This window comes from Megalopta genalis, chromosome 2 (genome assembly GCF_051020955.1).
Source record: "Megalopta genalis isolate 19385.01 chromosome 2, iyMegGena1_principal, whole genome shotgun sequence".
In the NCBI taxonomy this organism is placed as follows: Eukaryota; Metazoa; Arthropoda; class Insecta; order Hymenoptera; family Halictidae; genus Megalopta; species Megalopta genalis.
This window is the reverse complement of record NC_135014.1, coordinates 10,569,240-10,582,631: the sequence shown is the minus strand read 5'-3', so window position 1 is coordinate 10,582,631 and position 13,392 is coordinate 10,569,240. Positions and strand designations below refer to the sequence as shown.

Sequence of the window (13,392 nt, the reverse complement as noted above, 5' to 3'; positions counted from 1 at the left end):
TCTGTATTATATTAATATCGGCTTCTTTGTTATGTCTTGTAAAAAGTGAGTTTTTATCCACATTGTATATATATGAATAAATCAAGTTGAACTAAATTAAATAAAATAAAATAAATTAGCTTAAATTAACTTAACTTAAATTAAACTAATTAACATAAATCAAATTACACAAATTGCCTTAAATTAAATTGTATCAATTGGCTTAAATTAAACGAACTGCCTTAAATTAAATTAATTGGATTAAATTAAATTAATTAGATTAAAAAGCAGTAACATGTGCAATCCGCTGACCTGCGGCATCGAGCTGATCCTGATGCTCTTGCCCTCTGAGTCGAATTCCTCTGCCTCGCGGCCGACCTCCTCGACCACGAAGAAGTCGTCGATGATGTCCGGCTTGTCGACCACCTCGAACGAGTCGCTGTCCGGCGAGCGTCTATCCAGCTTCTCCGTGCCGACCACGGTGCTGACAGACACCCCGGAAGTCGAGGACGTGGACATGCTGGTCTGGTGCGCGATCGACGGGGTCGACGCCTGCATCGAGAGCTCCGGGCTCTCTATGGACAAGGCTCTCTTCAGCTCGGGAAACTCGGCGGTCTGGCTGTCCGACACCGTCTCCAGGTCCTTCTCCAATGTGTCCGGATCGGAGACCTTTCTCTCGGGGGTGGTCTCGGCCGGCTGGACGGAGCTGACTTGCGTGCAGACGCTCTGCACGCCGTCCTCTGAGACCCTGGCGGTCATGATGTCGACGGAGATCGGACGGACGTCGGGCCTTGGTGACGAGGCCGTGGTCGACGTGGCGGAGTCCACCACCCCTTTGGCCGGGAGCTCCTCGTCCTTGGCGACCGGTTCCGCGCGATCTTCTGGCGCGGCGTCGCCCTCGAGCACCTGCGGGAAGATCATCTCCGAGGACCGCTTCATGCGGTAGGGTATGTGGCTGTCGATCTTGTCCGTGGACTCGTCGACGGGTATATTGTCGCTGCTGGAGGAGTCCGACTGTTCCGTCCGCTCGTCCTCCAGGCCGAGCTTCATGTCCTCCGCGTCATCTTTGTCGTCAGCCTCGGAGGCCACCAGGGTCTCGGACATCTCGCTGGTGCTGTCGATGCTGCCCAGGTGGCCGGAGCTCAGGGACGCCAGGGACTTCATGGACTCCCTGGAGCTCATGGTGGTGGCCGCGGTGTGGTACTCCTGGGAGGTCGGCTTCGAGGTGGACTCCATCGACATCACGGCCGTTTCGTACTCGGAGACCGTCGCCGACGCGGCTCCGCAGGATTGGAGAGCCTCCATGTCCGAGGAGCTGGGCCTGCTGCCGCTGCCCTGCTCGTAGTCGCAGGACTGGTAGTTGCTGCTGTCCCCGGAGCTGGAGCCGATGTCCGCGTCGCTCTCGGAGGCAACCCTCTTCGCGGCGCGGCTCGGCTTGTGTCGCCTCCTCAGCACCGGCCTCGGCAGCGCCAGCGACGAGCTCTCGTCCTTGTTGTCCACGTCGGAGCCGGACCTGCTGGCGAGTATGGGGCTGGGACGCTCCTCTTCATCGTCCCTGGAGTCATCCTGGACGGTTCCCGCCGAGTCCGATCTCTCCGTGACGATCACCGGCGTCGGCTCCCTGCCGAGGATCGGCTCCTCGAAGCTGCTGAACGGCGAGTCGTACGTCGACTTCGGCTCCGTCCCGTCCTTCGACTCCGATCGAGCCGGTTCCTCCGGCGGCTGCAGCTGCGACGGCTGCGGCGAGTCGCTGCTCTTCAACGTCTCCGGGTCCCGGTCGCGGTCCCGGTCCGGCGACGGCGGCTTGTACAACAACGGCAGGTCGTTCGGTATCGACTCCGGCTGCAGCATGAACTGGAACTCGGACGGCGAGTCCTTGATCTGAATCACCGTCTCGCTGTTCTCGCTCAGCTCCTCGATCAGGTCCTGCTTCGCGGCCTCCAGCGACTCCTTCACCTCCGCGATCTCCTTCTTCACTACCTGGTCCAGGACGGTGATCGCGTAACGGGCGCTTAAATCGACGCTAGGGTAATAGTCTTTTTTAATCTTCAAGGCACATGTTGTATCGGAAGGAACTGTGGACGATTTGCCGCCGGACTTCTCGTGCTTCTCCGTCGTCTTCTCTACGTGCCTCTTGTATTCGTTGATGAACAGCTTCATCTTCGACACGTACGTATCCGTCCACGCCTTCAGCTCGTCCTTCGTCCTATCATCCTGGCCGGCAGCCTCCTCGCCGGGCTTCTCTTCGGTTTCCTCGCCGGGCTTCTCTTCGGTTTCCTCGCCGGGCTTCTCTTCGGTTTCCTCGTCCGGTTTCGCGGCGGGCTTCTTCTCCGTGTCCATCAACGGCGTCGACTTCTCCAGCTTCAGCTCGACGTCCGGCTTCGAGACCGCGGCTCTGTCTACCTCCTTCGAATCTTCTTCAGCCTTGGACTCTTCGACCTCCTCGGTATCCTCGCTCTTCTGCTCCTTGATCTCCTCGCTTCTCTGCTCCTTCTCGCTGACCTCCTCCGAGCCCTTCTCGGTGCTCTCCTCGACCTTGTCGTCCTCCATCGCGGCAACACCCTCCTTCTTCTCCTGTTGACTCGACGAGTACTCCTCGATCGACGCCTTCTCGTCGTTCTCCCGCTGCAACATGTCCACCAGCTCCTGAAGGCTGACGTCCAGCTTGTTCTCCACCATTTCGCTGTCGAAGTCTTGCTCCGACTTGCCGGCCTTCGCGTCTGCCTCCTTCGCGGACTCTATCACGCTCACCTCCTCGGACGACTTGGTGCCGGACTCCTGTTCAAGGTCGACGGACTCGTCCTGCGACGTCAGACGTTTCCGCATCGACTCGTACTCCTCGAGCTCCTGGTTGAAAATCTGCGACGGCTGCAGCGTCTCCGAGATCTCGATCTTCTTCTCGCCGATCATCCAGCTGACCGGCTTGATCTCAAGGTCCTGCACCTTCAACTTCGGCGACATCATCGGCGGGCTGTCTATCTCGAAGCTGTCGGTTCTCTTCGGCTCCTTCAGCTTCTCCAGGGAGAGGCCTTCCTGAACCAGCGAGGAGTCCACGTTCGTGTCCTCGGACACGGTGATGTCTCGGGATCTGGCTGTCTTCTCGAACGAGTCTATGTCGCGCAGGGAGGAGATACCTCTGCTGGTCTGTTCGGATATCTTGTGTTCATCGGTTTCCAGAGACGGGACGTCCACCGAGTCTTGTCTGGATTGGCTGTCCGCGGCGGGCTCCAGGATCTCCAGGACCCTGGCACCGGACCCCTCGCACACGATCTTCTCCCCGTCCTTGCCGGATCTGTCCTGCTTCTCCGACTGACTCAAGGTCAGCTTGGAGAGATCCTCCAGCTCGTTCGTGTCGACGTCCATCGTCTCCTCAAAATCGATCTGCTCCGACATGCTGCTCGGGCTCATGGTTATGTCCCTGTCGAGCTGCCTTGCCTGCGAGGAGGACAACGGATAGCTCTCCTCCTTCTCTTCGTCCTTCGAGATGTCCTCGCTGAAGCTGTCCCTGGTCGAGCTCTTCTCGAAGGACTCCTCTTGGAAGGAGGCTCTGGTCCTGTCCGCCTCCTTCTCCGCTTGCCTCTTCATGATGTTCTCGAACCGCAGCGTCTGCTTGTCCGCAAGCTTCTCGTCGACGGTCTCCGGCCCACCCTCGATCATCTCCTCGAGCTTGGTCAGCAGGCCCTGCAGCCTGGTCTCGGCCGACTTAGCCGCCGCCTCCTCCTCGATCTCCTGGATCAACGTCTCCGCGATCGTCCGCGCCTCGATCTCCTTGAACTTCTGGATCTGCAGCTCCTCCAGGCTCATCGTTTCTGGCTCCGGCGCCTCCTCCTCCCGCTGCTTCTTTGGCAGCTTCGGCTCGAACTCGGTCACCTCGAAGCTCTCCTTGGTCTCCTTGTGCGACTCCGCGTGCGCCAGCTTCTCCACCCGAGGCGAGTCTTGGACCGGCTCCTCGATCAGCTTCACGTCGTCGCCGGCCGCCTCCGAAACGTCCTTCTTGATCCTGATCGCCACGTCCGCGTCGCTCTCCCTCGTCGAGCTGCTGCCGGCCTCGTGAGTCGTCACTCCTTCCTCGTCGGACAGCTTCTTGAACGTCTTCTCCTCCTTCGTTCTAGCCTGGGACTCCGACGCGGACGCGTCGATCACCTCCTCCTTGTCCGTCAGGTTCATCGACATCCTCTGCACCGCCACCTTGTCCAGCTCCTCACGTTTGCTCTTCTTCTCCTCGACGGTCTCCGTCGGCGACTCCTTCCTCAGCTGCGACTCCGACGATTTCTTCCTCTCGATCTGCTCCTTCTCCTCGTGCGTGATCAGCTTGTCCGTGCCGGTCTGGATCTCCGACGACTTCACCTCCTTCTTCTCCAGCATGCTCGACGACTTCTGGTCGATCTTTGATGTTACCGTCGAGTAGTCCGGCTTCCCGTTCCCTTCGAACATCCGGAACGCCTCCTGCGGGTCCGCGAACGTCTTGGAGAACGTCTGCGTCTCGCTCTTCGTCGTCGAGTGCTGCTCCAGCTTCGACGTCACCTCCTCGCTCGACTTCTTCTCCGTGATCGTGTACGTGCCGCTCTCCTTCCTCACGTGCGTGTCCTTCCTCTCGGCCGGCTTCGTCTCCACCACGCGCTTCGGGATCTGCGACTCGAACTCCTTCTTCTTCGGCGCCATTGTCGCCTCGGGCTTCTCCGGGCTGACGTCCTTCGGCGAGTCTTTGCCGGCCGGCTTCGCGTCCGGCGACAGCTTAACCTTGGTCTCCTTCTTGCTCTTATCCATCATCGACGTCGAGATCGGGATTCGCGACTCCTTCTTCGCCTGCTTCACCTCCGACACCTCCTCAGACTCTTTGGTCTCGCCGGCCGCGACTGCCGCCCTCTCGATCTCGTCCTGCAACTGCATCGCTCGGATGTCCTCGGCGCTGATCATCTCGAACAGCTCTGTGCCGTCGGACTCCTGAGTCACGTCGCTTATGGTCTGCATCTTCCCGGTCTCGTCGCCGATCTGCACCGACTTCGTCACCTGCTCCTGAACCAGTGACCCGTCCTTCTGAACCTTGTAGATGATCGTCGTCTCCTCCGTGATGATCCGCTTACCACCGGATCTTGCCTTGATCACCTCTTGCGTCGTTATCGATGGCTCTACTTTGATCTCGGAGACTACTTTTTCCATTCTCCTGTCCGTTACTTTGTCCTCCGGCTTCCTTGCCTTTTCTATTCTTTCTTCCTTCTGGTCTACCACCTTTGCTTCTTCCACCATTTCTGCAATTTCTTCTGGCTGCTCCTCTGCAACCTTCGCCGGTTCCTCTTTCACTTCCTTGACTACCTCTTGCTTCGTTTCAACAATTACCTTCATGGGTTCCTCTTTCACAATTACTTTAACTTCTTCCTTTGGAGCCTCCTTCGCTGGCTCCTCTTTTATTATTTCTTTAATTTCTTCTTTCTTTGGAGCTTCCTCCGTAGGCTCTTCTTTTACAACTTCTTGAACTTCTTCTTTCTTTGGAGCTTCCTTCGCTGGCTCCTTTACTACAATTTCTTTAACTTCTTCCTCCTTTGGAGCTTTCTTCGCTGGCTCCTCTTCTACAATTTCTTTAACTTCTTCCTCCTTTGGACCTTTCTTCGCTGGCTCCTCTTCTACAATTTCTTTAACTTCTTCTTTCATTGGAGCTTCCTTCGCTGACTTCTCTTTCACAATTTCTTTAACTTCCTCTTCCTTTGGAGCTTCCTTCGCTGGCTCCTCTTTCACAATTTCTTTAACTTCCTCTTCCTTTGGAGCTTCCTTTGCTGGCTTCTCTTCTACAATTTCTTTAACTTCTTCTTCCTTTGGTGCTTCCTTCGCTGACTCCTCTTCTACAATTTCTTTAACTTCTTCTTCCTTTGCTGGCTTCTCTTCTACAATTTCTTTAACTTCTTCTTCCTTTGGTGCTTCCTTCGCTGACTCCTCTTCTACAATTTCTTTAACTTCTTCTTCCTTCGCTGGCTCCTCTTTTACAATTTCTTTGACTCCTTCTTTCTTTGGAACTTCCTTCGCTGGCTCCTCTATCACAATTTTTATAACTTCTTCCTTTGGAGCTTCCTTCGCTGGCTCCTCTTCCACAATTTCTTTAACTTCTTCTTTCATTGGAGCTTCCTTCACTGGCTTCTCTTTAACAATTTCTTTCACTTCTTCTCTCTTCTCTGTGACCTTCACAGTCTCCAACTTAATAATCGCCTCCTCTTGTATCTTCTCTACGAACTTCGCAGATTCTTCTTTTACGATCTTCTCTACCTCCTCTCGTTCTTTCTCTGTAATTATGACAGGTGCCTGTACAACAACCTTCTTTACCTCTTTCTGTCTCTTCTCAGCCTTCTTTACAGATTCCTCCTCAATCTCCTTCACCTCTTCTTCTTGTTCCTTCTCGACTTCCTTCGCTACTTGAACAATCTTTTCTACTTTTTCCTGCTTTATCTCCTCAACGACTATCTTTCGCTCTTTCATCTCCTCCTCTTTCTCCTCGAAATCCTTTTCAGCAACTTCTCGCCTTTTCTTCGCCGCAGCCACAGTCTCTTGCTCCACGATCGCCTCTTCCTCATGTTCCTTCTCCAGCCACGAAGTTTCCTCTTTAAGAGCCCTCTCGGCATCCTCCTTCTTCACCGCGATCTCCTTCACCACCTCCAGCTTCTTCCCCACCTCCTCCAGCCTCCTATCAATCACTTTCCTCTCTTCCTCCTTCATCATCTCCCGCACCTTAGTCATGACCTGCTCCTCCCTCGAAACATCCATCTCTTTCTCTTCGGTCTTCTGCTTCTCCGGCTCGTCGATCTTCTCTTTGGTCTCGTCGTATGTCTCGGCGCCCTCGTCCTCCTCCTTCTCTGCTCTGTCGTCGTCCGATCTTTCGACGGTCTTCTCCTTCTCGGATCTGCCGGCAGGCTGCTGCTGGGCTGCTCTCGCTGGGATCTTCGAGATCTCCTTCTGTATCTGCTCCTCGAAGTAGTGAGCCTTCTCGGCGACAGAGCACTCGGAGATGTCCGGCACGTTCAGGTCCTCCATCGTCTCCGATTTCTCGATCTGGGGAACAGCGTCGGTGGTCCCGTCGGTGGCGACGTTCTGCGTGACGTAGAGGCTGTCGCTCTCGTTCACGGTCAGCTCGGACGTCCTGGACACGTCCGACTCGGACCGCTGGTAGCTCTCGCGCTTCCGCGATATGTCCTCCCAGAACTTCCTCTTCTCCGAGTAGGTCTGCCTCTCGACGGTGGGCGAGAGATCCTGCTCTTGGCCGACTACTTTACTGGGATAACTAGCATCTACAGATTCTAGGGGAGAAGCCGCTTTTTGCGCAAGGGATTCATGAATAGTAACAGCATCTAGAACAACCAAGAATTATGCTCACGTTACGATTTTATTCAGCGTCCTCGTTCGGTTACAGAGAATATTTACAATCACAGCTGCGGCGAGCTCGACAGGACTAGGCGGTCGGACTATAGTAATCTGACCGCGGCTCCTCAGGCTCGCGAGGCCGTTAATATCCTCTTATCGAGATCCGCGTGCCGACAGGGTCTAGCAGCCGTTTAGGCTGCCTGCGACACCGCGGGTCGAAATGGACTGCGGGGTAAACGTGATTAGAAAATCATGTACGGTCGCGTAGAACCGTGATACGATGTTCAAGGCCTTCGTGGTTCGGTCCGATAATTCGTGGCAAGCGCGATGATCTTGTTTAAGCGGTGGACGGTCGGTCGCTTGCGCCGTCTTGACCAATGACGCCACGGCTGCGTCATTGACCGGTTCGAACGCGACCAGCTCGGATTTCTGGAGGTTTAATTTTGCGATTGAAGTATTCGGTGGAGCGGGCTTTCTGGTTTTATTCCGGTTCACGGAGACGGCAATTCTCTACCACGAAGACCTTGAATTCAACGATTTTAGATTTAGTTCAGAATGGTTAGTACGCCGAGCATGAGGAGTCGCAGCACGTTTTCAACGAACGCACACACTTCTATCTCCGTTAGAATCTTCGTTAGGTTAACATCGAAGAGAAACTCTGTTGCTGTGCACACAACAATTTGCTCTCAGACGGCACATTATGTCATGAAGGTTAATTAACGAGATATATATCAATTATCCCTTGAACAGTGTAACATGCATGCAGCAAGTGTAAGCGAAAAATATATATTTCTCTTTCTCTCTATATATATGTATATATAGTTATATATAAATGTATATATAAATATATAGATATATATTTTTATATTTATATATCTCTGCGTGTACGTGTGTGTGTGTGTGTGTGTGTATGTCTGCGTGTGAGACAGAACAATAGTTATCGAGATAGGTCTAAGTCCCTTCAGATTCTACAGAAGGTTGCTGTTATTTTTATAGTAACGTCCTTAAGTTATTCTATATAGTTTCCGTCGACATTTATATTATTAATATCCCATACGGTTGTCTATGATAATGTTCAGGACGGCAGTTTTGTCTGCAAGTACAAGTACAGAAAATTGTGTTAATCATCGATCGTCGACCATCGGAGCGTGGTTTGTTTGTTCTTTAAACAAATATATTACCTAGTAGACACGTTCTATTTCCAAATTCTCTGTCGACAGCGACTCTTTCGTTTTGTCTTTTTTTCTCTTTTTTTCTGTATCTTTTGCTCTCTCCGACGTTCGCTGTCGTTTCGAAATTAGTTTCAAAGAGTAAAACAACAGACAATCTCATTCAAAGCACGGTGCAAAAAGAAAGCAGAGAGATATTATATGGCGGTCGATCTGTGGTGCTTGTATGGTAGATCTTGTCGGTGTGTGATCGTAATTGAAATGATTCGTTAGTTTTTTTTTTCTTTTTTGGTGTTAAGAGTTTTGCGAGAACTGTGAACGCTCGTCGCATAGATAAATCGTGGGTTGTTCACCTTGACGAAATGGCACTGCGATCGTCCATCGATACGATGATCTTCCCTCTTCGGATCAACCAGGCTTCTCTTCGCTTTGTTTCTCAGTGTTTCCGGACCGGATCGATACTTACGTGTTCGCAGAGATATCCTACTCGGTTTCGTGTTTGTCGTTCGTTCGCGAAACGCTTTATTTAATTAGCCCCCTCCCCCATCCCCGTCGTCGGTAATTAGCCTAGTAAATGAAACTTGCCTTCAAGCGACACGATCACGGCTTTAATAGTTTCTACAGAGTTCGACTGACAATAGAAAAATAGATTCCCCGCGGACTATTTGTTTAAAAACGTTTCCCGACCGTCGCACGTTCTTCTCGACGATCTTTCTCCGTCTACAAAGTCGCGTTCCAAGGAATTACAAGTTTCCGAAAACTCTTCGCCGATCGACGATATCTCGGGAACGTTCGAGCGTCGGGCAACAGCTACAAAACGAGCCAACAAGCTACCGAATAAAACAAGGATCTGCTCCGCAACGATCGCACGTGATCCTCCCTCGCTTCGAAGACAAGGTCGTTGCCCCACCAAGTCCCAAATCCGATGCAACCAAACGCGACTCGACCGATCCTCCGACCGTCTCGCGGTGCCCTAAACGGTCTACTCGGCCTGTTCAACGTCCTCGACATCGGTGTGGCAATCGCTGGCCCCGTCGTCGCTGACATCCTTCAGGGCCAACCGATTGTCCGCCTTGCTGATGTTCTTCATGACGATCTGCGAGGCAGCCAGCACGTCGAGGTCGTCCAAGAACTCCTTCTGATTGCAGCAAGCCTCCTCCATCAGGTCCTCGTCGGACGCGATCATGTCCTCCTCGTCGGTGTTCGGCATCACCGTGATCTCGGGCGTATTGCTGTGCACCTGTTCCCTGGGCTCCTCCTCGAGGTACATCCTGTTCCTAATCTCCACCGAGAAAGGTCCGTCCCCCTCCTTGGTGGTGATGGTCTCGCCGCTGTACTCGCAGAAGATGTCGGACCTGGGCTTCACGAAGATGATCGCCTGCACCTCCTCGTCGCCCTCGATGTCCTCCAGGTCCGTCTCCCCCGGGCAGGGGTTCTCCGCGACCTTGAGATTGCCCAGACTCTCGACCGCCTCGGTCTCGGACTCGCTCGGATAGATCTCGTCGACGTCCGTCACGCTCTCGACGAAACTGTTGCACTGCAGCGTGTCCTTGCCGTCCGCGTCCTGGCCGGTCTGCGAGTCCTGCTCGAGACCCGGCTTGTTCTCGACGTCCTCCGCCGTGATCTCGATCACAGGGCCCTGCCGGGCCTCGGACAGGTGTCTCGACAATCGTCCCGGCGGCGCTATGGTGGTCAGCTCGCCCTCGGAGTCCGTGTCCGAGAAGTGCAACGACGCGTTGCTCACCATTGCGTTCAACTTCCGGCGCGTCGACCTCGCTTTCCGCTTCGCCTTCGTCCCCGTCGCGCCGTCCTTCGGCTTCGAAGGGCTCGCCGGCGTCTGCTTCGAAGGGCTCGTCGCCGGCGGTTGCGTCACGGGACTCGGCGTCCGTTGCTTCGCGTTCGAACACTTGCTACAGAGCTCCAACGAGTCCTCGCTCTCCGGAGACTTTTCCGTGGCGGTGTCCCCGTTCGTTTGCGGATCCTCGCTCTCCATTGTCGGGGACGCTCGCGATATTATTAAAAGTCGCCTTTAGGCGCAGGCTAGCAAATAATTTAAACAAAACCTGAAACTGAAGAGCCAGACAGAAAATAAGGAATCTGAGGACGAAGTGGCAAAACCTTTTCGCTGCTGAACACGTTCCTGGAGAGGTTAGAACGACGCGGGATGTTCTCACGGCGAAATTGTTTCGCACGGTCTTAGCTGGTTCGATGTAGAAAGCTTGAATACCTTGTTTCGAAGTCGGGAACGATTGCATTCTACAGGATGCTCTGTCATTATGTTAAAAACCGGAGAGAGTTGATTCCCGAGGTGATTTTCGAAGTAACTTTTGGCTTCTCGCTCGCGGTTTTGCTTGCGAATTATTAACGGAAAACGCTGACCAATGAGAGGCGAGCTCGGCTGCCGAGCCAATGAACGGAACTGAGTTTCGACCCGTCTGCCTCGCGACAACTGATCTCGCCTCTCATTGGTCAGCTTTCGTCGTTAATAATTCATAAACGAAACCGCGGATTGCATTTTCGCTAACAAAAAGATGATTCCATGGGAAATAGCGATTTCGATGCAATGTCATTTCAAGGACGAAGGTCAAGATTAAATTCTGAGCGTTCAAGATCTAACCTTGCGTTTCACGTTTAGCAAGGAATCTGTGCTATGGTTCTGACTCGGTGCAGCGAAAAGGTTGACGAGAGAAAGCGAAAATAAACGACAGAGAAACGACGGACTCGGTCCGAAATAAAAGAAACTCACGTCTGCGTGACAATGGGCGGTGCGAACCGCTGGCAAGGCAACAGCGTTTTGCGAGATATGGTATGACAGCGTTTTGCGATGATGATGTCCAGCGAAGGCTCGCAGCGAACTAAACGTGTCCGTCGTATTTCATTTTTGTTCAGTTCTCTCGGCCGTTTGTTGATACTATTACGCGTAATTGAGTTAGGGAAGCCATAGCGAACCGGTCGAGCCGTAAGCAGATTTGTGTATGTTTTTCTTTCCGCCGTAAACGAAAAGTCGAGTTGCAATGGCGATGCGTCGACGATGACGATGATGCTCTGATGATGATCGTGTCGCGCATACGGTGTCGTCGCGTCCAGATCATTCGACGATCCGCTGTGCCGCTGGACCATTTACTACTAACCTTCGTTTCTTTCCGCAGCCGTTCGTTACGCAATTATCGATCGGTATTATCGGGGCAATTGATATTCGATATCTGTCGCATGTCTGTGTGCATGGGGGTTTTCGTTTTTGCACTCTGTGCTTTGAATTTTTCGACTAATAAAACGTGAAGCCGGCGATCGTGTTCGCACGATCGGGACCAAAATACGATAGCAATTTTAAGCGTTCTCTCTACGCGTCGTTTTGCGATTCTCTCGATCGACGCTCTCGTAAATAGTTGACTCGTCTATTCTACTTCTACTAATCGGCTCGAACAGCTTTGTCGGTCGAGCCTTGACCCTCGGGCTCTTACGCTCTGCCGTGTCAGAAATTTCCTTCGGCGTCGATGATTCACGGACGTTGGCTACGATCGATCGTTAATTTGTTACGATCGAATTGGTTGTTTGGTCGCCGCTCGTTCGACAAAGCTGTATACAATTTCATACGATGGCGGACGTCATACCTGTTCGTTCCTTTTGCAGAGTGTCGGTTATGAATTTCTTTTCGGACGGCGAGGTCTCACGTAGGTCGTCGGATTTCTCGGTTTGCTCGCCTTTGTACTTCGATTCGTACGTGTCCAGTTTCTGATTTATGATATTCGAATCCTCGTATTCTGTAACAGAGAACGACGACGTTATTTCAAGGTTTGCGCGCGCGCGCGCGCGAGCGAGCATGACGCGCGTATTAATGATCCGCGGCCGATCAAATGTTAATGGGACCACACGGTGGCTACTTGCCTTTTAGCTTCTTCGTGTCGTCGAGTTTCGCGGTGCTTTCTGGAAGAACGATATTTAACACGCAAATCGGTTGCTGAGGTGGTTCACCCTTGGCGACCTTGGGCTCGCGCATGAACAGCATCCTAGCCACAGGGTCCAGCATGGGGTCCTTGACCTTGACATGGAAGGACAGGCGGTTCTGACGGAAGGCTTTGAATGTGAACTTCAACTGTACACCGGACTTCGTCACCGGTACCAGATTACCGCTAAACTCAATGTACAGGTCTTTTCCGTCGAGGGCCTGCAAGCACCGCCATCGTTACAATGAATAAAACGAATAAAAATTATTACTAATGCACGCAGCAACAGTTAGAACATGAATTTACTGTGGATATTTAAATGAGAATGACTGATTTTTCCACGTTGCATGCGCATAAATATCCGCGGTCTACCACATTAGAACAACAGTTTTGTTGTTTCTAGATTCATGCGTGTGATACTCCGGATCGTGTTTCATTCGATGCGGTGCAAAAACCACGGACATCGAGTTTCCAGCCGTAAAAACACATGAGAACTATACGAAGATGAACAGGAAATACGTGCGTACATATATGTGCGTTCGTGTACAATTACGTTTAATTTAGAACGATTGATTGGAAAAACGACAGAACGTGCGCAGGAAAGTCGTTATGGAAATGAACAAGGAACAGAACGAAAATTGATAGTTTCTATTAACAAACAAAAAAAAAGGATGATGCCTTTGAAAGAATAATCGAAATAAAATATCTTTTATTGCATGCTAATAAATGAACCATGGTAGATATTATGTAATAAACAATAATTACTTCGACGTCGCGGCTTTTTACAATTTCGACGAACTCCTCTTGCCTTTCCAAAGTGTGCATGCCTTCCTTCCCGTCTGTCATGCACAGTATTCTGAGCGTTGCCTCGAATATGTCTGTTCGTTTTGTGTAAATTACAAAACTGCAAGGCGGACAAGTTTTAGTTTTCAATGTGGACACATCTAATCTTGCGA

The 13,392-nt window shown here is 52.1% G+C and overlaps 2 protein-coding genes across 2 annotated transcripts in view; both read right to left on the bottom strand.

The window, feature by feature from the left end:
• Nucleotides 1-13,392, bottom strand: part of LOC117220855 (uncharacterized) — a 30,288-nt gene that overhangs the window by 4,740 nt on the left and 12,156 nt on the right. The window contains exons 24-27 of the mRNA XM_033471251.2: nt 13,202-13,340; nt 12,378-12,657; nt 12,104-12,253; nt 292-7,310 (exon numbers count right to left, since the gene is read on the bottom strand). Of these exons, the coding sequence (XP_033327142.2) occupies nt 292-7,310; nt 12,104-12,253; nt 12,378-12,657; nt 13,202-13,340 (7,588 nt within the window). The remainder of the gene's footprint in view (nt 1-291; nt 7,311-12,103; nt 12,254-12,377; nt 12,658-13,201; nt 13,341-13,392) is intronic.
• On the bottom strand, nt 7,327-12,046 carry LOC117220859 (uncharacterized). Its single transcript, XM_033471266.2, has 2 exons — nt 11,239-12,046; nt 7,327-10,561 (listed from the first exon to the last, which is right to left on the bottom strand). The coding sequence occupies exon 2, from the start codon at nt 10,483-10,485 to the stop codon at nt 9,475-9,477; it is 1,011 nt and encodes a 336-aa protein (XP_033327157.2). The 5' UTR covers nt 10,486-10,561; nt 11,239-12,046; the 3' UTR covers nt 7,327-9,474.